At 37.9% G+C, this 26,025-nt stretch overlaps 1 protein-coding gene across 3 annotated transcripts in view; it reads left to right on the top strand.

Moving 5' to 3' along the window:
- LOC100580626 (elongation factor-like GTPase 1) overlaps positions 1 to 26,025 on the top strand; it is a 393,155-nt gene that overhangs the window by 259,362 nt on the left and 107,768 nt on the right. For all 3 annotated transcript variants that reach the window (XM_030814912.1, XM_030814913.1, XM_030814914.1), the window contains exons 3-7: positions 1,276 to 1,343; positions 7,590 to 7,674; positions 18,832 to 18,965; positions 19,675 to 19,812; positions 21,627 to 21,841. In XM_030814912.1, coding sequence (XP_030670772.1) covers positions 1,276 to 1,343; positions 7,590 to 7,674; positions 18,832 to 18,965; positions 19,675 to 19,812; positions 21,627 to 21,841 — 640 coding nt within the window. The remainder of the gene's footprint in view (positions 1 to 1,275; positions 1,344 to 7,589; positions 7,675 to 18,831; positions 18,966 to 19,674; positions 19,813 to 21,626; positions 21,842 to 26,025) is intronic.

The following is a 26,025-nucleotide window of genomic DNA, read 5'->3' as shown; positions in this document are numbered from 1 at the left end:
GACTGCTTAGGATGGATCCAAAGTCAGAGGATAGGTGGCTGTTGTCATTGATAGAAGAGTTGAAGTGATGTGAGTATGGAAACTGAAAGAAAGACAGATAGTGGATCACTTTACAAGTGAAGCCAGCTGAGAATGAGTTTTAGTACAAATCCAGTGAGTAACCCCTGCCACCATGAGTTTTTATAATTTTACTGCTCACATTTTGAGAACGTGAAGGCTGATAAAAGGGTTTCTTTTCCTTATGAATTTAATCAGGTGGAAAGTCAGTGGGGTGTAACAAATTACTTTAAATGTATTGTTTAAAATTATGTTAAGCTGGTACTATCCTAAAAAACCTGGGATTCATTCATTCAACAAGTATTTTCTGAAGGTCTTCTATATGACAAGCATTGTTCTGGTCCTAGGGATACCGCTATGAATAAAGCAAAGTTCCTGCTTGCTTGATAATTATTTTCTAGGGAGGTATATACTTGGTGTACTTAGAATAAATTCAGCTTTATTGGGTAGCAGGAAAGTGATGCTTTAGGATTGTATGCTAATACATATTTACATTGCAGACAGATAGCACAGTGTTAAATATCTTCAGTTCGCCTACTGATTGGTCTCTGGTTTGAACTATAAAGATTCTATAGCTTTGCTGAAGTTCCTAAAGTGCAATAAAGACTTGTCTTGAAGGAAAAAACCCTCCTTTGCTTACTGCATACCCATAACATTCTTTAAACAGAATCACCTGTTTATACCACACAAAATTGCAGACTTTAGTTGTATGTAGTCTGTTTAATAAAAGTAACTAGAAATATATACGAAGATTCTTTTGCTATGGAGTAGATTCCTAGGTTTAGATTTGGATACTAGGTTTCATTGGTTGTTACATATAGTTTATGCCCTCCACATGCTATATTACAAACAGTAAGAGATATGGATAAAGTTCCTGAATTTCTTTGATAAGTATTTTCTTAAGACAGTTTAGCAAATTCCAGCTGAAGCCATGCATGGGGAAATATGGCAAAAGAGTATGTTCTCTACTTTAAGTTGCTTGACAACTTTGCAGATGAGGTTGATTGGATCCACAGGGTTGGAGATAAGATTACAGCATTATAGAGTGCTAGCATCTGTGTCCTTCCAGATGATATTCTGTTCAAAAGTCTAATAAATCTCTTTTGTCTTTTTCACCTAGCATAGGTAAATAGAAAATCTTTACTAAACCAATTCTTATGACCAGATTTTAAATCTATAGGTATGATCCATGACCCCTTTTAAAAACTATTTTAACAGGAAAAACTACTCTGGCTGACTGTCTTATATCTAGCAATGGAATCATCTCCAGCCGCCTAGCAGGCAAGGTATGTTATTATTTTATAAATACTTGTTGCATTTCACTATTAGCTGTCAACAGTGTGATGAACCATTTTCTGTGTTCTTTAGCGATCCAAAAGGGCCTAAAACATAGTTCTTACATCTAAAAGCTGCCAATCCATTTTGCAAGATTAAATTTGTGATGAGAAAAATAGTTACTTCTGTATTGCTTTGTATTGCTTTATATTACTATTTTATAACTGCAAAAGTGAGTTTTTGCAACAAGCAAATGATACACAATTGTGGAAGATTTCACAGCGAAAGAGATTCTTTGTAGGTGAATGAGTTGGGTGGTTTGAGGAGAAGACTGAAAAGCTACCAGGTAGTGGGAAATAACACGGATAAAGGCTAATTTGTGTGTTGTGCTTTATTTGAGTGGAGCGTTTGCCTAGAGACTAGTGACAGAGAAAACACACTGGCAGGGAGAAAAAGGTTATAGAAGACCTTAAAAGTTAACCTAAATATCAAAGGAAAGCTGCTTGTGCCTGAGGATTGTGATGAAAATAGTGGGTTTTTTGATTTTTGTTTTTGAGACAGGATCTCATTCCGTTGCCCAGGCTAGAGTGCAGTGGTGTGATCATGCACGGCTCACTGCAACCTTGCCCTGTTGGGCTCAGGTGATCCTCCCAGCTCGTCCTCTTGGGTACCTGGGACTACAGGTGCATGCCACCACACCTGGTTAATTTTTTGTAGAGACAGGGTTTTGCCATGCTCCCCAGGCTGATCTTGAACTCCTTGGCTTAAGCAATCCTCCTGCCTTGACTTCCCAAAGTGCTGGAATTACAGGTGTGAGCCACCACACCTAGCCTGAAAATAGCGTTTGAGAAAATAAAATTAAAGAGATCTTTATTTATAGCTATGAGTTGAAAGGGCTTGGAATAATTTACTTGGCAGTAGAAAAATAAGATATATTCGTTTCCTTAATGAATTTAGGATATGATCAATAGGGTTTATCAGGTGACAGAGAACAGAGAGAAGAGGAGATGGAGAAACAAAATTGAATCCACAGGGTAGACCCAGTAGACGTGAAGGTCGATTTGGGAATTGATGTGTGGGTTGGGAGGGAAGCTGGCCCAAGATACTATCTAGAGGAGGCTGAAAAAAACTAGCTTGAGTGAAATGATGAAATGCTTATATTTTCCCCACTTGAGAATTTAGAGAAAGTACAAAACTAAAGTAAGTAGATGAAAGGAAATAGTAAAGCATAAATTAATGAAATAGTAAATAGACATTTTATAGAAAGGATCAATGAAGCCAGAAGTTTCTTTTTGGAAAACATTAACCCAGCTAACAAATACAAAGAGTGAACCCTAATGTAAACTATGGACTTTAATTAATCATAATGCATCAATATTGGTTCATCAGTTGTAACAAATGTATCACACCGTATACTAATACAAGATAGATATAACAGGAGAAACCGTGTGGGTGGGAGGATAGAGTATGTGGGAACCTTCAGTCGATTTTTCTGTAAACTTAAAAGTTGCTCTAAAAATATAAAGTTATTAATTTAAACAATTACTAGCAATATAGACAATTTTTGATTATCTTGACTAGGAAACTTTTTTGTTTTGTTTTTCATTGACATTGTTGAGGAACATTTGACACTTTTGACCTGCTAATGTTCCTAATGTGGCTCACTGTACTTTGGGCATATACAAAGCGTAGTATATGTAAATAAATATTTTTGAATGAATGACTTTAAAGAAGAGTAATACAACTGACAAAACACCAGGAAGATGATCAAGAAGAAAAGAGAGGAGGCAGAAATAAGTGATACCCAGAAAGAAAAATGCTGCAGAAGTTAATAAGGTAATAATAGGATATAATGAACAACTCTGTGCCAGTAAACTTAAAATTTAAAAGTGCTAAAATGGAAAAATGTCTGGAAAACATAACTTACTAAAATGGAGTCAAGAAGAAATAGGAAACTTGAATTATTCTGTAGTCATTTAAGAAATTGAATTGGCTGGCAAAAATCTTTCCATGAAGAAAAGACCCAGATGGTTTAACTTTCTACTTCTGCCAAACATTCAAGGAATAATTTCAGTCCTACTTAAACCATTTCAAAATACAGCAGAGAAAAACCCAACAATCGGCAGTATTCTCCAAATCATATGAAGATAGCATAACTTTGATACCAAAAGTCTGTTAAGGATAATACAAGACAGGAGAATTGTATACCAACCTTATGATTATGGCTGCAAAAATTATAATCCTCATTAACAAACAGAATTCAGCATAGTATAAAAAGATGATTATTCATAGCCAAATCGAGTTTATCCCAAGGAATTCAAGATTGGTTTAACATGCAATTTCACTGTATTAATGGATTAAAGGAAGAAAATCATGATCATTTCAACAGATATAAAGACATGTAGTAAAACTGAACATCTATTGTGATAAAACCTCTTCGCAATGTAGTTACAGAAGAGAACTTCTGTAATCTGATGTGGGATATTTATAAAAAACCTAAAATGAAGATTAAGCTTAATGATGGAGTGTTAAAACTTTTCTATTCATAGCCAGGAATAAGGCAGGAATGGCCGTCACACCCTTCTGCTCATTGTGTTATAACTTCTACTTTAGATTGTACTGGAGGTTCTAGTTGCAGTGATAAAGCTGGAAAGAAAAAAGGTGTGAATTTTGGAAAGGAAGAAAACAAAAATGTAGATAAATTGCTAGGATATTAGTAACAATTTGGCAGGTTTCAGGATATGAAAACTGTTGAAAAGAAGTATACATGAGCAATAAATAGGTAATATACAGTAATTAAAAAACATAAACCATTTAAATAGCATAATAAATGTACCTGTGCTGGGCATGGTAGCTCATGCCTACCATGAGGCTGCAGTGAGCTGTGACAGCAACTGCACTCTGGCCTGGTGGATAGCGCAAGACCCCATCTCTTCGAAAACAACAACAATAACAACAAAACCTATGAGATATTGGAGAAAACTTAAATGGAAGGGTATACCATATTTACATATTGGCTAACTGAGTATTTTTTAATGACATTTAAAAACTATTGATCTGTAGATTCAGCAATTCCAGTAAAAACTCCAACAGATTTTTAAAAATTTCAACTTGATATGCTGATTTTAAAATATATACAGAAGAGCAAATAAACCAATTAATAGCCGGGACTGAAGAAGAGTAGGGTATGGAAATACATCTTACCCACTGGCAAGACTTATTATCAATGTGTTGTTATGTTGTAACCTGTGGCCTGGAATCAGCTGAGGCATGAAATTGACTGATGGCTCAGAATAGTAGGCTGGCATTTCAGATCTGTGGGAAAAAGATGAACCTTTCAAATGGTTCTTGGGCAATTGGTTATCCCTGTGGAAAAAAAAAATTGGACCTCTAGTTAACACCACACACAAATCAATTGCACAGTTAAGATATTTTTATTTAAAAGCAAAACTGTAAAGCTTTTAGAAAATAATATGGGCTAATATCTTTATGACCTTAAAGGAAGATTTCTTAAGACAAAAATGTGCAAACAATTTTATAAAAGGTTAATAAACTACTTAAAATTAAGAACATATTTATCAAAGATGCCAGAAAGAAATGGAAAAAACAAGCCTGGTAACTGAAAAATATTAATAACACACATATAATTGACAAAGGACTTAATATTCAGAGACTATAAATAACTCCTATCCAAAACAAAATAAATCTGTATTGCAGCCAGTAGAAAGGTGGACAAAAGCCTTGTTAAAAGGAGTGTTAAATGGCCAGTACAAGAAACTTACAAAAAGATACTTAATCCCATTAATAATAGGAGAAATGTAAATTTAAAACCATGAGATGCTATTTATCACCCATCTTACTTAGAAAATAAAGTCCAGCAATATCAGCTGTTGAGGTTATGGATCAAGAAAAGCACTATTCCACTGTGGATCAGTCCAACTATTTGGAAAATAATTTGGAAATATCAAGTTAGGTTGAGGATGTGCATATTTAATAACTCAGAAATTCTACTGGTAGGGAGTGTACAAGAGACCTACAACTGTTCATATCAGCGCAGTAATAGTTACAAAAAACTGGAATCAGTCTCCATGTCCACCAGTACCCACCAGTGAGGGTCTACATCTCATTCTCTAGACCTTGCAGTGCATCAGTACTGACAGTGGTTTCATTTAGATAAAGATCCTATCCCTTTCCAACTCCTTAGCCCTAAGCACCAGACTAACCTCCTCCTCCTTTCTCCAGAATGATTTTCCCTTACCCTTCCTCCATTCTCTACAATGGACAAATGGGTCTGGTAGATTTGTGAGGTGGAGTTCTACAGTAATAAAACTGAATGAATTACGTCAATATGGCTGAATCTCAGGAAAACAATATTGAGCAGAGAAAAAGTGACAGTATAATATATTAAGTATGATTCTTATAGCAGGCTTAAAACTTGCCACTCTACATGATATATTGCTTAGTGACACACTCATTTTTAAAAATCATAAAGAAAATAAGGAAGTGATCAAGATAAAATTCAAGATAGTGGTTGCCTATAAGCCAGGGGCACAGAGTACTTCACAAGTAACAAACTTTTTTTTCCTTTTGAAATGGGATGGTGCATACACAGGGGTTCATTGTGTTATTATTTATGTATTACACATGTTTCATACCAACTCAGTGCTTAAAAACATACATTATAGAAGACTGACAAGGGACTGAGACTTTTTGAAGGAAGGACTGATGGAGAGGTTGGAGAGGTGAAGGGAAACCAGCAGTGGGATCTAAGGAGAGATGGAGGTAAATTAAGAGGTTTCAGACTCTTGGAAGAATTTCACATATGCATGTAACACACATGCACACAAAGGGTGACTTACGCTGCACTGGAATTGAGAAAAATGAGGATTGAGAATGATTATTGCATTTAGCCAAAGGTCATTGATAGCTTTTAGGGCTTTGATTTTGCCAGAGCTGCGGAAATGGAAGCCTTTCTAAAAATTTCAGAATTAATGTGGATGAATAAATGTGGCAGTTCATATCAACAGATAATTCTCAGTGCTTTTGAATGAAAGAAAGGAGTAAATAGAAAGGTTAAGAAGTTTTCAAAAGTTTGACAGTGGAGAGAATGGAGGAAGAGTAAGGGAAAATCATTCTGCAAAAAGGAGGAGGAGGTTAGTCTGGTGCTTAGGGCTAAGGAGTTGGAAAGGGATGGGATCTTCATTTAAACGAAACCACTGTCAGTACTGATGCACTGCAAGGCCTAGAAAATGAGATGTAGACCCTCATTGGTGGGTATCACAGTGTTATGAAAGTCATCAACTATATGGTCATATTACAAATATTTTCTACTGTATTCTTTTTTTAAAAAAGATGTGTTCAAAATCTATTAATTTGGGAAAGGAATAAAGACTTCTCTTGCCTCTAGAGACCTCTGTTTCAGTCTCTGCTCAGAATTTGTCAAAGAGCTTATAAATAGGAAAAGAATGGCTATGTTCTTGATGTTTAGAAAGAATTCCCTCAAATGCTACTGTCTGTAAGTTGTTCTTGACCTGCCCCATCATTCATGGCTGATATTTGGATGAGCAACACTCTGGGGAGGGTATGCAGTAGTTGAATACATTTATGGTTCCTAGTGGTAATGTTTTTCAATTTGTCATGTTCTCTTCCCCTCAATCAACTTCACTTCTCCAGACCCCCATCATCTTAAAAAAAAAAAAAAAGAGAGAGGGCTAGGCACGGTAGCTCATGCCCGTAATGCCAGCACTTTGGGAGGCTGAGGTGGGTGGATCACCTGAGGTCAGGAGCTCAAGACCAGCCTGGCCAGCATGGTGAAACCACGTCTCTACTAAAAATACAAAAATTAGCCAGGAGTGTTAGCACATGCCTGTAATCTCAGCTATTCGGGAGGCCTGAGGCAAGGGAATCACTTGAACCTGGGAAGCAGAATTTGCAGTGAGCCGAGATTGTGCCACTGCATTCCAGCCTGGGCAACAGAATAAGACTCCGTGAGGCTCTATATAGTTTAAAATTTAAGTATTGGCTGGGCGTGGTGGTTCACACCTGTAATCTCAGCACTTTGGGAGGCCAAGGTGGGAGGATCACTTGAGGCTAGAAGTTGAAGGCTAGTGTGGGCAACATAGCAATACCCTGTCTCTACAAAAATAAATAAAAATAAATAAAATATAAGTATTTAAAACAAAAATGTAAATTAGCAAATTTTAATGTTACATTTTAATTCTTTGGGAAGTGAAGATGCATATGTTGCATTTTTCCAGTTAAGGTACATGGACAGCAGAGAAGATGAACAGATCCGAGGGATCACTATGAAATCCAGTGCCATTTCACTACATTATGCAACAGGTAAATCAATCTGTTTTAAAGAAACACAGCTTTGCATCTTTCATGTCCTCCTCTGTCTTTCTGAATTAATTGCATGCCTCAGTTTCTTTGCTTATATTCCACATATTTTACTCTGGGCTCTCCACATGATCTGTTGTCAGAGTCAGGCTGTCCAGGCTTGGATGCAGATGGAAACCTCTGACTGGCTTGAGGGCAGAAGAACTGGCAATTCACACCTGCCCCCTCCACCAGGTGATTATATGGATTTCTTCACGAGGAAAGTTAGGAGCCCTAGGACTTTAGCTGGTTCAGCCTTACTATTCTGCCTCATGGCCTGGCCTGCATGTTAGATTTGGAGTAGATTAAAGGTAGACTGCCGTGATCAGTACCAGCTTGCTATCCTCAAATGAGGATGCTACTTTGATAGTAACACTTCCAGGAATTTATCTGACAGAAATAGTCACGTAAGTATGTGAGATACATGTCACTGATACTTACTAAAAACTTTGTATTCATGAAAAAAATAACAACAACCTGAATATCAGTAGGAGAGTGGTTAAATAAACTGATACATGCAAGCGGTGAAATACTGTGCAGCTGTTAAAACAAATGTTTAATATATATGTCATTGTATAGGGAAGAATGGTATGTTCAGAGACAGAAAACAAATTGCAGAGTATTTTTGTAAGATATGAATGTGTTTGGGTAATGAAAATATATATGCGGATAAAGGTGTCTGGAAGGATACTTACCAAACCCTTAACAGTAGCTCTCTGCAGGGGCTAGATTATGGAGAAACTTGCACTTTTCAAAATATTTATTTTTGTAGTATTTGAAAATTTTACACAAAATGTATATTTTTGTAATTAGAAGAAAATAATAAAGATAAATTTAATTTCCTAATGGACTTACCTGTGGTTTGTCCTTCACAAGTGTCATATCTTTGGCACTGCCACCAAAAGATGTACTCTGTGGGGCATGGCTGTTGTACCAAACCAGTTTTGAAGGTCTTAGGCACATAATTTCTCAATGTTTAATGTTTAATGCTTCATTTTTTTTAAACCACTTCTCACATTTTAAAGGTTATATGCTCATCCTGTGATCCAGAGAATGGGGTTAAGGTCTATTGATTTCTTATCTCATTTTATAGACTTTAAGAGATTTGAAGGCTGCCTTCTTCCTTACTCAGATTATTAGTGTGTTTTTATTTGAAGGTTCCTGTGTTGTTAGTTTTAGTTGTTCTGCTCTATGCTTTGTCTCTAGTCCCCTTCCCCTGAGTCCTTTAACCACTTTATTAAGGTTTAATTTATATACCATAAAATTCACCCGTTCCAATTCACATTTGTCTTTCTGGTGTAGTGTTGTAGGAGAATTTGCTACAGGACCCTGGAAATTGAGTGGTCTGAACTCTATTTTATCGAGCTCTGTGACCTTGACCTTGGCTGCTCACAGATCAGATTGTTTTAGGTACACTTTCTTTTTTATTTTTTGAGATGGAGTCTTGCTCTGTCACCCAGGCTGGAGTGCAGTGGCGCAGTCTTGGCTCACTGCAGCCTCTGTCTCCTGGGTTCCAGCGATTCTCCTGCCTCAGCCTCGTGGGAAGTTGGGATTGCAGATGCATGCCACCATGCCCGGCTAATTTTTGTATTTTTAGTAGAGACGGAGTTTCACCATGTTGTCCAGGCTGGTCTCGACCTCTGACTTCAGGTGATCCGCCCTCCTCGGCCTCCCACAGTGCTGGGATTACAGGTGTGAGCCACTGCGCCCAGCCAGGTACGCTTTCTTGATTGCATAGACCAGAGACTTAAGTTAGCTTGGGTTGGGGTGGGATAGATTATTAAAAGCATATGTGTGAAATGATATTGGAAATAATATTCATGAAAATTGAAAAACAGGAGTCTTACTGGAGTGATGTCTCATAAAAATTGGAGCCAGATTTTGATTCTAGATGCAAAATAGCTCTAGAGACCACATCAGTAAAAGTTTATGGATCCTTCCTCTGGAACGCCACTGTTGTCCTTGGATTTGGGTGTCTGTTTGTATCTCCACTATTATCCTGTGTGTCTTTTCTCTGTCTCATAGCTTTTGCCTACTTTCATGTCTTCATCTTTGTACATTCACCTTGCCCTGACTTCTTACCCTATTATCCTGTCTGTTTTCACCTTATTTCTGTTGCCTGCTGCTTCAGTCTCTTGTGTTTCTGAGCACACAGGCTCAAGAGCAGGATGCAGCTCTGCTTATCTTTTCATGCCAGCCCATCACAGAGGTTGCACCTATGGATTGGCTGTGCTTGGGTTGGTTAGTCACCTCCTAGTCCAATCAGTGGTGATTGGAGTGGAGTCACAAAGTATCAAACATGTTTCTTGTGAGCATGGGATGACTGCCTAGAAGAGAATTTGGGCTGAGCAGTCAGCACACTTGACAGTGCAGAGCCCTGTGGGGTTAGAAGTTAGGAATGTTGACTGCGACATATCCTCTCAGATCACCTGAGAGATAAGATATGTTTTTATCTGTATCTTAGTACCGATTCTTCAGAATGGGGTATTTCCTGCTATGCAGGTGGGATGTCTGAAGGCGAACCTAGATGGGAGAAAAAGAGGGAAACCTAATGGTTGAAGAAACTCCACAGGTGACTTTTCTTTATACCATGCCTTCCCCTCCTTCTCACCCACTTTGAATGCCCTCTTATTTGAGAATCTGTGTACTAAATGCAAGTTAAGCCCTTTCTCTGGTTCTGACTCTCAATTTACTGAGCTTTCAAAAGTATTTTCAAATCTTTATTTAGGTTGAAATATAGGGTCTTATTCTAGTTCAAGGTAAACAGATAAATCATGTACATTATAGAAGTGATGTTGAAAACCATCAAGGTCATACACTATCTTAGCATTTTCCAGGAACCTAATTCTTCCTTGAGAAAATGGAACCTCTATTATCTTTACGTTTGTGACCAAAATTTGCTACAAATGTTTGGGATCATATTATTAAATCTTGTTATTTGCCTGTTTCTTACCTCTCTTTGTGTCCCACCCACAAGGATACCATACATTTATCTTGTCATCTCAAGAGTTAGGAAGTATTCCTAACAATATATGTTCTGTAAAATATCCTAAGGGGATGTAATGCCTTTGAATCCTTTAGCCTAGAGTCCAGATACAGAAGAGAGAAATAGATTCATATGGGTTATATAATTTGAAATTCATCAAAAGGAATACTGCTGTCATTTCTACTGTATAGCCATTTTTTATATCTGAGCAAATATTGCTGTTGCTGAACTTTTGAAGTTTTTATCTAATTCATCTTTTAAAACATTTTAAATAAATTTACAAGTTTATATACATATTATATATATTGCATATATAATATATATGTATGTATATTTCAATTTATATGTGTATTTCAAATGTTTTGTAGAGATGGGATCTTGCTATGTTGACCAGACTGGTCTCAACCTCCTGGATGCAAGCCTTCTACCTATTTCCTAAAGTTTTGGTATTACAGTGGTGAGCCACCACACCTGGCCCAAGTTTATATTTAGTATAGAAAATTTAGTGTGTGTTATAGAATATACAGTAAAACACAAAAATGAAATAAAAATCACTCTCAGTTCACCACCAGTTATTTTATATTTTCAATTTTTATATTTAATGCAAGTTGTATGTGTATGCACACACTGAGGTAAATATCTAACTTTATTTCCCCCCCAAATAGCTTACTTATTCTAACACCTGTCAGATGTGATTATTAAGTACAATATTATTAGTTCCTGACATGGTGTTGACACCTCTGCATAAGTGAGGCAGTTTGAGTGATTTTTTTTTTTTTTCGAGAAAAGTTGGCATCAGGATTTTTGGTAAAATCTTCCAAGTATCAAAATGCTGCCAACTTATTTAAAAATTGTAAAACACCATATGGAACACACTGCAGTGGGCTTTAGCTTATGAGCTTTTAGTTAGTAACCTTAGGTGTATAGTGTAGCTAATAGCCTGGTTCAGTGGTACACTTGGGATTCACCCAAGAGTCAGCCATATGCAGTGAGGATGTCCTCCAAACATGAAGACCAAGGATGTAGCATCCTTCTGCAAAGAGGTCCATATGCAAGTTGATCACTTTGTGAATACCCCTTTTTGGGTTCGTGGTTATGAGCAGTTGGAGGATTTACACATGTGTTGATTTCAGCTCTGTGGCTCTCTGGTTTTATACTCCAAACACTAAGCCATGGAGACACTGACTCATGCCATCTAGTTACAGACAAGGCTAGCATGTACCACAAAGTCATCTCTTATTCAGAGGCAGTAGCTTCCCTTTCCTTCTGGCTGTGCGAACGTTTACCCATGGTCCTAACTTGCCTTATTCTTTCCAGAATGAGGCTGGAAGGGAAGAGTTCCATTACCCCTCATTTGACTGAAGGGTAGATTTTGTTCTCATCAGACAATGAATGCTTTACTTTGTGAAGCATTCAGTTGACGCCAGGCCTAAGAAACTAGTTCACTTCTGAGCTAGGTGTCTCATATGCCTGATTTTGTTTAATCTTCACAGCAACTCTTTGATGGGTATTACTCTGATTTTACACATGCGCAAAAATGGAGTTCAGAGAGGTGAAGACACTTTCCCAAGGACAGAGTAATTTCTAGAATGTGGTAGTAGTCCTAGAACCCACATTTCCAGCCTATTCACTTGGACCATTAGTCTCTTGGAAGTCAGGCCACAACTAATTCCTCCTGAGGCTTGAGTATCTCCTTTCCGGTAGGGATTGCTATGGACGTCTTGTGGCCAGCACTACTTACATCCCTGTGGTCTTCAGTCACTGCCCACGATGTAAGCCACATGATCTGGCCTCTCTTATGGTCTCTTCCCCATGTTTCTCTGTGATTCTGACAGCCTCTTTCAATCTCCCATTATTTCCTTCCTTACCAAAACTTAGTGTGAAAACATTCCAAGGTAAACAAGCATCGCTACATCCTCAATGTGTTTTTATTGACGTTGCCCCCTTCTGCCTGGCTGTCTTCTGATGACATTGCCTGCCTGCCTTGTACCTTTTCCAAGTGAATGCTACTCGTTCATTCATGTTCCATGTATCTCTGGGTTAAGATATGGGATTGCCATTCTTTTTGTTCCCGGATCTGATTACAAAAGTTAATTATTCTACCCTTGTTTTCAAACTTCTTCTTTCAAGACTCAGACCATCCAATTATTCACCTTTCCAATCATTGTCAGCTCCTGGTGATGGTTCCTGTTCATTAGTGACTTTGGCACCTGACCTCATAGTTGTTCTTTTTACCTGAATCTTCTAAGGTGGCTTTTCACCATCCCTGATAATGGCTTCTTCAATAGCTTATCCTCTCAACAACATTGATTCTCCACTTCACCTACCTGTTGTCGTGACTACTTTCTAGATTTTAGCATCACCTTGAGCTATCCATCTTCAACCTTTCAAACTTAAATACTTCCTTCTCTACAATCTTTGATTCTCCCAGCTTTTTCTTTCACTTGACTAATGAGGTACCTATTCTTTGACTTCATAATGTTCTCTAGTTTTTTGACTCCCAACAGCCTCTTTTCTTCATTCACTTCCTGCCTCATACAGCCCAGATTTGTCATTTCACTGACAGTCTTGCCAGCATCTTCAGTCTCTTTGGTTCTTGACCTTCTGTCATATTTTTCCTAACAAAACTTTAACCCTTGATAAAGCTAATTCTCTACACGTCTTCATCCTTGCATTTGGGCTAGGTTCTCAAGTGGTCCTCCAGACTGCTGGCAGACTTTCCATCTCTCCCTGCTAGTTCTTGCTCATTCTTTCCAATAGCTATTTTAAACCTTCTGATCTCTTTCAGCCTACCTGTCATCCCCTCCTTTACAATCTCGGCAGACATTCTTACCTTCTATTTCACAGAAAAGAGAAGAATTCTCACCTGCTTGCCACTGTACCTCAAAACGTAATGGTATGGGCTTTTTTTGCTTGCCTCCTGTCACTGGCAAAAACGGTGCTCTGGACTTAATGATCTTCAGTATCTTTCACCTCTCCCTCCGTACTGGCTTGTATCCATCAGCTTTTAAGCATGCTCAAGTCTTTCTTGTCTTTCTTGTGTTAAAAAATACATAAATCCTTCTTTCAGCCCCACATTCGTCTGCATTTTCCCTCTTCCCCCTTCTTAGTCAAAGTTATCCTGCAATTACTCTCTCAATTACTCTGATAATGAGACTAGCACCTTATAGTAATGACATGCATTAGCAGTGTGAAATTGGTCCTTGATCTATGACGCCCTCTCCAGGGTGATGCTAAGCATGGAGAGAGTATAAGAAGCAAACATCAACCTTTTTTTACTCCAGAGTTTCTTATTCTGGTTCTTACACCCTTCCAAGAAAAACTACCAATGATCAAAGGAATCAAGACAATGTGGATGTGTAATTATTAGATTTACTATCTACACAGCAGGCCTTCAAAGGTGGAGAAGTTCTCAGTGATGTCAGAGTTCAGGGTGTGGCCACAGTACTGGGTGGCAGATGTGGACTGGCATCATACTGAGAAAAACCAGAAGTGGGTGAGGTAAAATGTAATCAGAGTGGTCTGTACGTGGTCTAGTTTCATGTTGGAGGAAGGTCTGGAGAGGCCTTCAGGTTGGGTTTGTGCAGCAAAAGAAAACTTAATCAGTTTGCTATTCATTGTTATTTATAGATCATTTTTCCCTCTTTCTTTTCTAACCCTCGTCACTTTTTTTTTTTTTTCCTAAATATAAGAGTCTTGTTCTATCACCCAGGCTGGAGTGCAGTGGTGATCATAGCTCACTGCAGCCCAGAACTCCTAGGCTCAAGCAGTCCTCCTGCCTCAGCCTCCCCAGTAGCAAGGACTACAGGCATGTGTCACCATGCCTGGCTAATTTTTTAAATTTTTTTGTAGAGATGATGGTCTCACCATGTTGTCCAGGCTGGTCTTGGCTCAAGTGATCCTCCAGTTTTGGCCTTCCAAAGCTTTTGGATTATAGGTGTGAGCCACTGTGCCTGACCCCATCTCAGTTTTGACACATACCGTCAGAGTCAACCACCCTTCACCTCTCCTTGTGGCAGGCTTCTCATAAAGATAGTTACCCTGTTACCTGTGTCAGCTTTACAATTGTGCTTTACAATTCTGTCAAATAATAAGCCGTATTAGTTGATTTATAACTCATAATGTTATACATTAGTTTAAAATATAAAAGGATAATAGTGATTTAAGATATAAAAGGAAACCAGGTGCAGTGGCTCACATCTGTAATCCCGGTACTTTGGGAGACTGAGGCAGAAGAATCAGTTAGGGACAGGAGCTTGAGACCTGCCACGGCAGCACACTGAGACCCCATCTCTATAAAAAATAAAATAAAAATTACCTTTGTGTGCCTGCAGTCCCTGCTATTTGGGAGGCTGAGGCAGGAGGATCGCTTGAGCCCAGGAGTTTGAGGCTGCAGTGAGCTATGATTGTGCCACTGCATCCAGCCTGAATGTTTCAGTGAGACCCTGTCTCTAAAACAAAAAACAAAAAAAAGTAGTATTTCCTGTGGAGGGAGTGGTTACTTTATAGTTGGGGTACAATTTATGTATATAATAGTTATAAGTTCATACATAAGGAATTTAGGAACATGTCTTCAGATAACTCAGGTTCTGCCTATATTTCTGTTATTTTTGTTGTCAGGAAAAATACTCTACCAATACACTGAAATATAAAGGACACTTTCAGGAGGTTCAGATCTTCATCCATAACTTCGGTTTTTCTTTTTTATTTTATGGAAAGTTTTCTCTCATCAGCTTTCTATGTATGCTTTAGTGAACATTTCCAGTGTTTTGGAAGTTGAACACTAAACTCCTTACATGAAGTTTTACTGAATACAGAGATGTTTTGGCAGGTCCTAGTGACAAGTGTGCACCTTCTGTGAGACAGTTATCCATGGCACTTTAAAACCATGGGCAAGGGAGCAATTCTTTTCCCATAACTCCCTATTAGCAGCAGAAATTGTCTGGAAGATATCTCTCGTAATTAACTTCATTTCTTCCAACTTTTTTCTTTTTCAGCCCCCTGGAACATAAAAAGATTGGATTATTGCTTGACTGATTAGAATCTGTGCCTTGAAATGAAACAGTTTAGTTTGGAACGCCTGGGAAGTAAAGCAGCAGAAGTTTCTGTTCCTGAATGCTATTGCAGGGATTAATTCAACACATAGCTTCAGGACTTTGTTACAAATCAGAAAGATCATTTAGCATGCTTAAACAATTTTTTCTCCTGAAAAGTGTTATGCATTCTCTACTTTTTAAATACTTTCTACTAGCAATAACAATAATATCTAGCATGGTAAACCCCTATAACTGTTTTTATGTATTTTTTAATTTGATCACACACACACGAAAGTAGTAAATGGCATTTTTTAAAGAGACATAATGTGGCTGAAGTCACAGCAGAAGAGCTGTGCTTGTGGACTTTTTTTCTCTAATGGATATGGGACTTCTTTCTCTAACCTTTGAAATTTAGGTTAAAGTTGTTTGGAAAGGGTTAAAATGAAAAAGGCATTGAAGGAGGAATTAAGAGGCCTGGCTCAGAGCTGAGCCAAGCCTTTGTCAGCTGTGTAACTGACCATGGCATTTCCTCTTTCTCACCATTAAATACACTTGAGAAACTCCAGGTTAAACAGAGTTGGACAGACTTCTCACAGGGCTTCTCTGAACCTTTAATATGTATGTGTGATGTGAGCTCCAAGGCTGGCTGTATTTCTCAGCTGTATTATTTGATCAGACACTTATTTTTTAGGATGTAGATTTTCAGGTGAAAACACTTGGTGTGTCTCTAGCTTTCAGTTCCTGTCTAGATCTGAACCTGCCCTTCCTGAATGAATTTCAAAGAATCTGGAAATGGGTGTGTACTTAGGGGAGCGTAGATAGGTAGATAGGTATTCATTTTTCTGAGTATTCCCTAAAAGGTCTAACTCCAATAAAAGGTAAGAGCACTGTTGTATAGGAAGCCTGAAATTTCTGTACAAGTACGTTTTTAGACTCTGTAAAGAACTTGACTGGAGACCCAGTCTCTGAAACTTCAGTATCAGGTCCCGGTCGTATCACAAAGGATGGAAAAGTGCTTGAAGTTCTCCCACTCTAAAGTCTGGAGTTTAGCCAAATGAACAGGCAAGTGTTGTTTCCCCAGTTGCAAAGTATGAAGGAATCTAAGACCCGAGAAATGACTAAAATGGTTAGATAGCCCTGGGTGTATTTCTGGCTTGCTTCTTTTGGGACCTTGGGTCAGTCTTTTGAGGGCATTAGCATGTTTTTCTATGGAATAAAGGCTTAGGCTAAGAAGATGCTGAGTGATTCTAAGAATCTCACAGCTTTAATTTTATATGATAGGACCCCAGACCGCTGCTAGACCTGCTCCTTTTTCTCTGGTGTACTTGGTTGAGACCATGGTACTTATGGAAAATGTTGGCTAGGAGATCTGACAGTGGAAGGCTCTATTGAGGTCCAGTGGACCATTGCTCCAGGGCTCTAGTAATTTGACTTCTTGGATTTTCACTGGAGATCTCCATGGTCTTCTCTGGTTGGAGCCTTCTCTGGTGGTTTCAGCAGAGCAATGGTTTCTCATAAAGCAGTTTGCCTGAAAAGACCAGGAGGCAGCGGGGTGGAGTGGTACTGAAGAAGGCAGTCTGTTGCTAACTGATGGCAGTCTTTCCCACTGAGCCTCAGTACACTTGGGAATGCTTCACCTGGTGTTTTAGGAATTCATTAGCAGTGGAATCTTGGCATGTGAGGTGAAAGTTACTGCCTTCTGAGTGTAGTGGTTAGAGGTATGGTCTTTGGAGTTAAGTGGATTTGAACTTATGCTCTATCATTTGGAATTGTGTGATCTTAGTCAACCTCAGAGTGGGATTCTAGCTGGATGTCCTTGAGAAAAATACTTTTCTGTGCCTTAGTTACCTGCTATATAAAATTGGGCTAATAGTTGTAACTACTACAGGGGATTGTTGTAAGTAAACATCAGATAATTTCTGTATTATGCTTAGAACAATGCCAGCCATGAATAGGCAGTCCACAGATGTTAAGTGCTGGTTGTGGTTATTGTGGTGGTGGTGTTTATCATCAGTATCACGTAATGGCCCATAAATTGCAGGTTGAGCATCCCAAATCTGAAATTCCAAAATCTGAGGTGCTCCCAAATTCTAAACTCTTCAAATACCAACATGGCACAAAAAGGAAATGCTCGTTGGGGCATTTTGGATTTCAGATAAAGGATACTCAACCCTATAGTCATTCTTGAGCACATTCAAGTTGATAAACACTGAGTTAAGGGGAGGAGCAAAAGCAAAGTATATGTTTGAGCATTCTAATAGTTATTCTGCCTTTAAAAGAGAATTATATCAAATTTATCAATAATGGGGAATGAGTACAGAATTCTAAAGTATTACTAATTTTCTGCATGGTATACTAAGTTGTGTTTAATGATAACTCTCTATAACCTAGGATGATCTTTTTTTTTTTTTCTTGTTTGCCTGGGACTAAGGGCTTTGATGGGATGTGGGAATTTCAGTGCTAAAACCAGACAACTCAGGGTGTGCCATCACCCTACTATAAGTTTAATACATTTGTCTGTTGAGACTATTGAAGGAGATATTAATGGGAGAGCACATAGCACACTGCTTGGCACATAGTAACTGCTCCTTAAGTTTTTGTAGAATTGAGTCTAAATATTGATTGAGCAGATTCATACACTGCTGTTTGATAAATTGTAGGGAAGAACTTGGCCAACTGCTTTGTTGGCCCTTTGAACAGCTTTTACTGTCAGGCTCTTGGGCATTGATTTCTTTCAGTTTCAATTTCCTAACCTGTAAAAGGAGAATAGTAATATGTATCTCAGGGATATTGTAAGGATTCAATAATATATGATTAGCACATTAAAAGTGAGTATCACAGTGGCTGGCTCCCACTAAGCTCTTAAGTGGTAACTATTAGAATAATAAAGTCCTTTAACATTTTATATAGATGCTATTTGGAATCAGTAGTCCCATCAGTGGGAAAAGTTGGAATGATAGCTCTTGACTGAGTGTTCAACTCCTTTAGCTTTGTTCAGGTTTTTCTTAGAAGCTTTCAGCTTTCTTATTCTAGAATGCCTGAGGAAGAGCATTATATACCTGCACAACTGAAAATGTGCATTTACAAATTGTATTTTAGGTAATGAGGAGTACCTGATTAATCTGATAGACTCTCCAGGACACGTGGACTTTTCCTCAGAAGTATCAACTGCTGTTCGCATTTGTGATGGATGCATCATTGTGGTAGATGCTGTGGAAGGAGTCTGTCCACAGGTAATGGATTGTGATGAGAAAATATTTAAATGGTTAAGGGTGAGGAAAGAAGGGGAACTGATTGACTTGAGGCATTTCACTGACAATCAGAACATTGGTTTTATATTTCACATTTGGTAACATTCCAGTCTGTGAAGGAGTTAAATCACCAGAGTTCTGAAGGGATCTTAGAGATGATGACTTTAACATACTTTGTTTTTGTTTTTGTTTGTTTTGAGACAGAGTCTTGCTCTGTCACCCAGGCTTTAGTGCAGTGGCGTGATCTCAGCTTACTGCAACCTCCGCCTCCTGGGTTCAAGTCATTCTCATGCCTCAACCTCCAGAGTAACCGGGATTATAGGCATGTGCCACCACACCTGGCTAATTTCTGTACTTTTAGTAGAGATGGGATTTCGCCATGTTGGCCAGGCTAGTCTTGAACTCCTGGCCTCAAGCGATCCACCTGCCTCAGCCTCCCAGAGTGCTGAGATACAGGTGTGAGCCACCATGCCCGACCTTATTTATCCTTCTTAACTGTCAGTTGCATAAAGGCAATGATGATTTCTTATGTGTAGTTCTTTGCTACTCTGCTGTATACATAGTTTGTGAATGCCTAGTTAATACCTTTGTCTGACTGGCATAGTCTAGAGTGGTTATTAACCAAGATTTTCTAATGTGCTTTACTTATTTCAAATCATGAGTTTTACATTTTTCTTTCTGTTTTTATCAGACACAGGCAGTTCTGCGACAAGCTTGGCTTGAAAACATCCGTCCAGTTTTAGTGATTAATAAGATAGATCGCTTGATAGTGGAACTGAAATTCACCCCACAAGAGGCCTATTCTCACCTCAAGAATATTTTAGAACAGGTATTTTAATTTTTAGTATTTAAAAAATTTAGCCTCGAAGAAGAGTTTTAAGGAAGTTACTGAGCTGGGTATGAGCCATTGCTACAGAAAAGTGAACTTTTCCACTTCAGATTCATACATGTTGGTGTTATTCTACAATAGAGGCAACAGAATAAGCATGTTCTCAGTAGTCCCTTCCATCTCTTGGAATCACCCATCATATAAAACTTGGACAATAGGCTGTCTTGTTTAAAACATTGTATCTTGGTTCCAAAGTGAAGCAATATTAGGATTTTATTACCTGTCTGTAGTATTTTATTACCTGTCATTAGAGGAAATTTTACCCAAGCATTCATTCATTTGTTTATTCAGCAAATATTTCATAGATATATGTTGAATAAATGAATTATCAAATGTCCATTGTGCACTAGGGATTGTGAATATAAGATGGACGGGTCGGAATCCCTATTTTCAAGGAGCTCACAGTATAGTAGGGAAGACAAAGAGATATTTGGAGAACAATGAGATAAGTCCTCGGTGTGATATAAGAGCATAGATAAGGGCCATCTAACCCAGTCTGGGTCAAGAGGGAAGAATGAGTTAGAAGTCTTAAAATGGAAGCCTTGAGATGGAAGTAAAGTAGGTGTTTGCCAGGTAGACAGGAAAAGGACATTCAAAAGAAGGAATATGATGGGCAAAGTCATAAAGGCAAGAAAAAGCACAGTACAGTGTTTCATTTAAGGAACTGCAAATTGTTTCATAGCTGAAGAATTAGTTCATTTTCAACAGTGACAAGAGATGGGAAAAAGGATATAGGATTTAGATGTCAGTGAACCTTATATGTCATGCATAAGAGTTTGAAATGTCTTCCTCAACACAGTGGAAAGCCATTGATGAGAGCAACTTGAGTATATTTATTTGCTAAAGGCAGGAAACAATAAAAGTAGAACAGTGAAAAAGAATGATGGATGGATATCATTCCTTGTAGATATAGGAAGAGGTAGGCCAGGTGGGGCGGCTCACACCTATAATCCCAGCACACTGGGAGGCCGAGGCGGGTGGATCACGAGGTCAGGAGATTGAAACCACCCTGTCGAACAAGGTGAAACCCCGTCTCTACTAAAAATACAAAAAATTAGCCGGGCGTGGTGGCCAAGATCATGCCACTGCACTCCAGCCTGGGCGACAGAGCGAGACTCTGCCTAAAAAAAAAAGAAAAAAATTAGGAACAGGTAAAATAACTCCTGCCCTCCATTGGCAGGAGAAAGGTCAGTGGTATTTGCAGACATAAGTGAGCTTGTAGATTGGGATGTGGGGCAGTTGAAGGAAATCTGAGTAATAGATTCCATTTTCTTTCTGAGGTAGGACATAAGATTACTGCCTATTTGGGAGTGAAAGTAGTTGAGGATTAGGAGTTGGGAAGAGGGCCTGAAGAGAGTAGTGCACATTTCAGACAACTGATGTGAGAGATGGGCAAGGCAGTGGACTAAGGTTACAAACGAGGATTGTGGGGTTGGAAATCATGAGTACTTTGTGATACTAGGCCTCAGTACTGAAAAACAAATTAAGGATATGACACATTAACATTTACATTAAACTAATAATAATAATCACAAAATAACCTTCCAAAAGCCTTATAATTTAGTTATGCTGAGTTAAGGAAGAATGGATAAATCTAAGTTATTCACTGATTGTAAGTGTCACCTCCATTCATGTGTGCTTAATGAGCCCAAACTGACTGATAATTCTAGCCCTAACAGGTTAAACAGTGTTTTTCCTGCCGTGAGCATGCTAAGCATCTGAATGACACTCTGCCATTTCACCATCTCTCCTAGATTAATGCACTCACAGGAACTCTTTTTACTTCTAAAGTCCTAGAAGAAAGAGCAGAGAGAGAGACTGAATCCCAAGTGAATCCAAATTCTGAACAAGGAGAGCAAGTATATGACTGGAGCACTGGCTTGGAGGACACAGATGATTCTCACCTTTACTTCTCTCCAGAACAGGGAAATGTGGTGTTTACCAGTGCAATAGATGGGTGGGGATTTGGGTAAGTCTGTTTGAATCTGATTAAATCTCTTTGCGGATTTTATATGCAGTTGATTTTTTTTAGTGAAACTTTTTATTTCGAGATAATTATAGATTCACCTGTAGTTGTAAGAGATAATACAGAGAGTTCTTTGGTGCCCTTTACCCAGTAACTGCCTCCTATCCATGATAACATCTTGTAGAACTGTAGTACAATAACCAAGCAGGACTTTGCCATTTGCCATCAATATACAAAGCATTTCTATCACTACAAGGCTCCCTTACGTTGCCCTTATATTGCCACAGCTACTTCCTTCTCACCCTCAAACCCTTTTTAACCCTTGACAACCATTAATCTTATCTCCAAATTTCTCATTTCAAGGGTGTTATAGAAATGGAACCAAAAAGATGTAATATTTTTTAGATTGACTTTTTTCGCTTAGCATGATTCTCCAGAGACTTATCCAAGTTATTGCATGCATTAATACTGTAGTTGGTTCCTTTCTGTTGCTCAGTAGTATTCCATGGTGTGGATGTACCCCAGTTTAACTATTCATCCATTAAAGGATAGCTGGTTTTTTTTGTTTTCCTTTTTGGGCCATCATGAGTAAAGCTGCTATAAATATTCATGTGTAGGTGTTTGTGTGAACATAAGTTTCATTTCTCTGGAATAAATGCCTAGGAGTGCAGTTGCTGGGTCATATTGTAGTTGTATGTTTAGTTTTTAAAGAAACTACCAAACTGTTTCCAGAGGGACTGTACCATTTTATATTCTCACCAGCAATGCATGCATGAGTGATCCAGTTTCTCCAAATGTTCACGTTTGGTGTTGTCACTGTTTTCATTTTAGCAGTTCTGTTGGGTGTGTACTAATATGATATCGTGGTTTTAATTTGTGTTTTCCTAACAGCTGGTTTACCTTGAACATCTTTCCATGTGCTGATTTGTCATCTGTAAGTCCTCTTGGGTGAAATGTCTTTTCACATCCTTTCCCATTTTCTTAATGTGTTTTTTTCATACTCCTGAATTTTGAGAGTTTTTTCTATTCTAAACAGTAGTCCTTTGTCTCATATGTGCTTTGCAAGTATTTTCTCCCAATCTATAGTTTGACTTCATATCCTCTAACAGTGTCTTTCAAAGTGAGCAAAGTTTTTTTTTGTTTGTTTGTTTTGTTTTGTTTTTTGAGACAGAGTCTTGCCCTGTTGCCCAGGGTGGAGTGCAGTGACGCAATCTTGGCTCACTGCAACCTCTGCCTCCCAGGTTCAAGTGATTCTCCTGCCTCAGCCTCCTGAGTAGCTGGGACTACAGGTGTGCACCATCACTCCCAGCTAATTTTTGTGTTTCTTTTAGTAGAGACGAGGTTTCACCATGTTGTCCAGGCTGGTCTCGAACTCCTGACCTCAGGTGATCCGCCTTGGCCTCCCAAAGTGCTGGGATTACAGGCGTGAGCCACCGCGCCCAGCCATCAAAGTGAGCAAAGTTTTTAATTTGGCTGAAGTTTCGTTTATCATTTTTTCTTGTTATGGATCTTGATTTTAGAGTCAAGTTGAAGAACTCTTTGCCTAGCTCTAGATCCTAAAGATTGTCTCTCATTTTTTTCTAAAAGTTTTAGTTTGACTTTTTACATTTAAGTCCGTGACCCATTTTGAGTTAATTTTTGTATAAAGTGTGAGGCTTGGGTTGAGGTTTTCTTTTGTGGGAGGAGAGGGCCTATGGATTTCCATTTACTCTAGAATTCTTTGTTGAAAAGGTTATCTCTTCTCCATAGAATTGCTTTTGTGCCTTTGTCAAAATCACTTGGGCATACTTGTGTGGGTCTATTTCTGAGTGTTTTGTTCTGTTCCGTTAATCTATATGTCTGTCTTTCCAACAGTACCACATAATTTTGATTAGTGTAGCTGCATAATAAGTCTTGAAATCAGGTAGATTATTTCTGTCCACATTATTTTTATTTTTCAAAATTACTTTTGCTGTTTAAGGCCTTTGCCTTTCCATGTAAATTTTATAGTAATCTTACCTATATCTGCAAAAACGTTTTGCTAGGATTTTGATAGAAATTGCTTGGTAAACCTGTTAATTTGGGGAGAATTTTGACATCTTTGCTAAGTTGAATCTTTTCCATTCCATGAACACTATGTTCATGGAAAATACACTCCATTTATTTAAAATTTTTAAAAATTCTTTTATGAGCATTTTATAGTTTTCAGCATGTAAGTGCTGTACATGTTGAGTTAGAGTTACACTTAATTTTTCATTTTTCTGAGTGATTATAAATGATATTTTTAATTTTGGTGTTGACACATTCATCTAGTATATAGAAGTACAGTTAATTTTTGTATGTTGATGTTGTGTACTGTCACCTTGCTGAACTCACTTGCAGTTCTTTGTAGATATTTTGGAATTTGCTACGAGACAATCATATCTGCAAATAGGGATTGTTGTGTTTTTTTCCTTTTCTATCTGCACGCTGTTTTCTCATTTGCTGATTGCACTGGCTAGAATTTCCAGCACTGTTTGACTGACAGTGATGAGAGTGGACATCCTTGCCTTGTTCTCGGTCTTAGGAGGAAAGCATTAAGTCTTTCACCAATAGAAATAATGTTAGGGCTGCAGGCTGTTTTTAGATGTTGTTTATCAAGTTGAGGAAGTCCCCTAATATTTTTCTGAATGTCATTATTATGAATGTGTCAAGTTTTGTCACATACCTTTTCTATATTAAGATATTTGTATGAGTTTTCTTCTTTAGTTTGTTAATATGGTATATTACATTGATTGATGTTTTTAAATATTGAGCCAGTCTTGCATTTGTTTGTAGATTTTATATACAATTGATTTTTAACTTTAACTTTATTCTTGAGTAAATGCAAATGTATACCACAAAAGGATCCCACCTTATTCCTTAGCTCAGTTTATTTCCTGTCAGTTTTTTGTTTATCTTCTTAAAGTTATTTATACGTAGATGAACAAATATATTTATATCAACTTTTATACCAACAGTAGCAAAAGTTAGTCTAGCTTTATTGACGATGTACATATGCTAAATATTGAGTTAGTTACTTTATTTAAATTATTTCACCAAATTCTGACAACACTCCTTTGAAATAGATATGACTATTTATTATCTAAGTCTCAAGAACATTAAGTAACTTTTGTTCAGCATCACTCAGCTGCTAAGAGGCAGAACTGATATTAAGATTAAAGTCTGCCCGAGTCTGAAGCCTGTGTTTTCCTGACATAGTTCTTCTCTGGTGTCTTCCCTCTGGGGTCTAAGGATCCTTATTTCTTCTTATTGCCTCTCCCGAATGTGTACATACTGAGGCTGTGTTAACAGTGACGTTGGATTTCAGAATGGAGTAGGTAATTGATCACATTTTTTTAACTACAACAATTTCTGACTTGTGGAATCAAAAAATCCAAATGTAGTTAAAAGATTATTACTTTGAGAAAAATGTCTGTGGTTTGGATAAATAGTGGGACCATAACTGTAGTTAACTTTAGTTGTGGGCTAGATGTTGCATGTAATTTGCAGGGATCATAGAACTAGAAATGATGCACTAGGAGGAAACAGAGTCTCTTCATGAAATATGTATCAGTATGACTTAGAATTGGAAAGAAAGAAAGGATCAGGAGCTGACTACAATGCAAGGCTTGGGAGTAGCCTAACAAATCTCTGGCTTCGTTTTTTAAAATGTATTTTCCTTTTTACAGGAACTTGTTCTCCAATTTCCCTTTGACCAGATTTTGTCTTGGGCAGTGTAATATAATATCATAATTTTCTGTTTGTAATAACTTATAGATACCTTAATCCATTTGATACTCGAAAGGTCATACTAGACTTAAATAAATTGAGGTAATACGTATATGATAAAAAAATTGTGAACCTGCGGAGAATTTGCACTTTTCATATATGGTTGATGGGTTGTCATTATCACCTTTTTAGGCCTCAGTTTACTTATCTGAAAAAACAAGAATATTGGGCTAAGATGATTTCAAGACTTTCTTCAGATTCATTCAGTCGTATAATAGGGTCAGTCTTGTTGATTTCCTGATTTGTGAGCATTCTTCTAGTAAGCCACAAGGTGGGAGGCTTGTCCCTTTCTTACAGTGATTTTCATAAGTGATTTAATGTTCTATGCTAATTTTAGTCTAAATCACACAAATTGTGGGAAGTTTATTGTGGAAGGAAGGGAATGGTGAGAAAGTTGA

This window comes from Nomascus leucogenys, chromosome 6, assembly GCF_006542625.1.
Source record: "Nomascus leucogenys isolate Asia chromosome 6, Asia_NLE_v1, whole genome shotgun sequence".
NCBI lineage: Eukaryota > Metazoa > Chordata > Mammalia > Primates > Hylobatidae > Nomascus > Nomascus leucogenys.
Note: the sequence above shows the minus strand (reverse complement) of the source record. Positions and strands in the feature narration are given on the sequence as shown.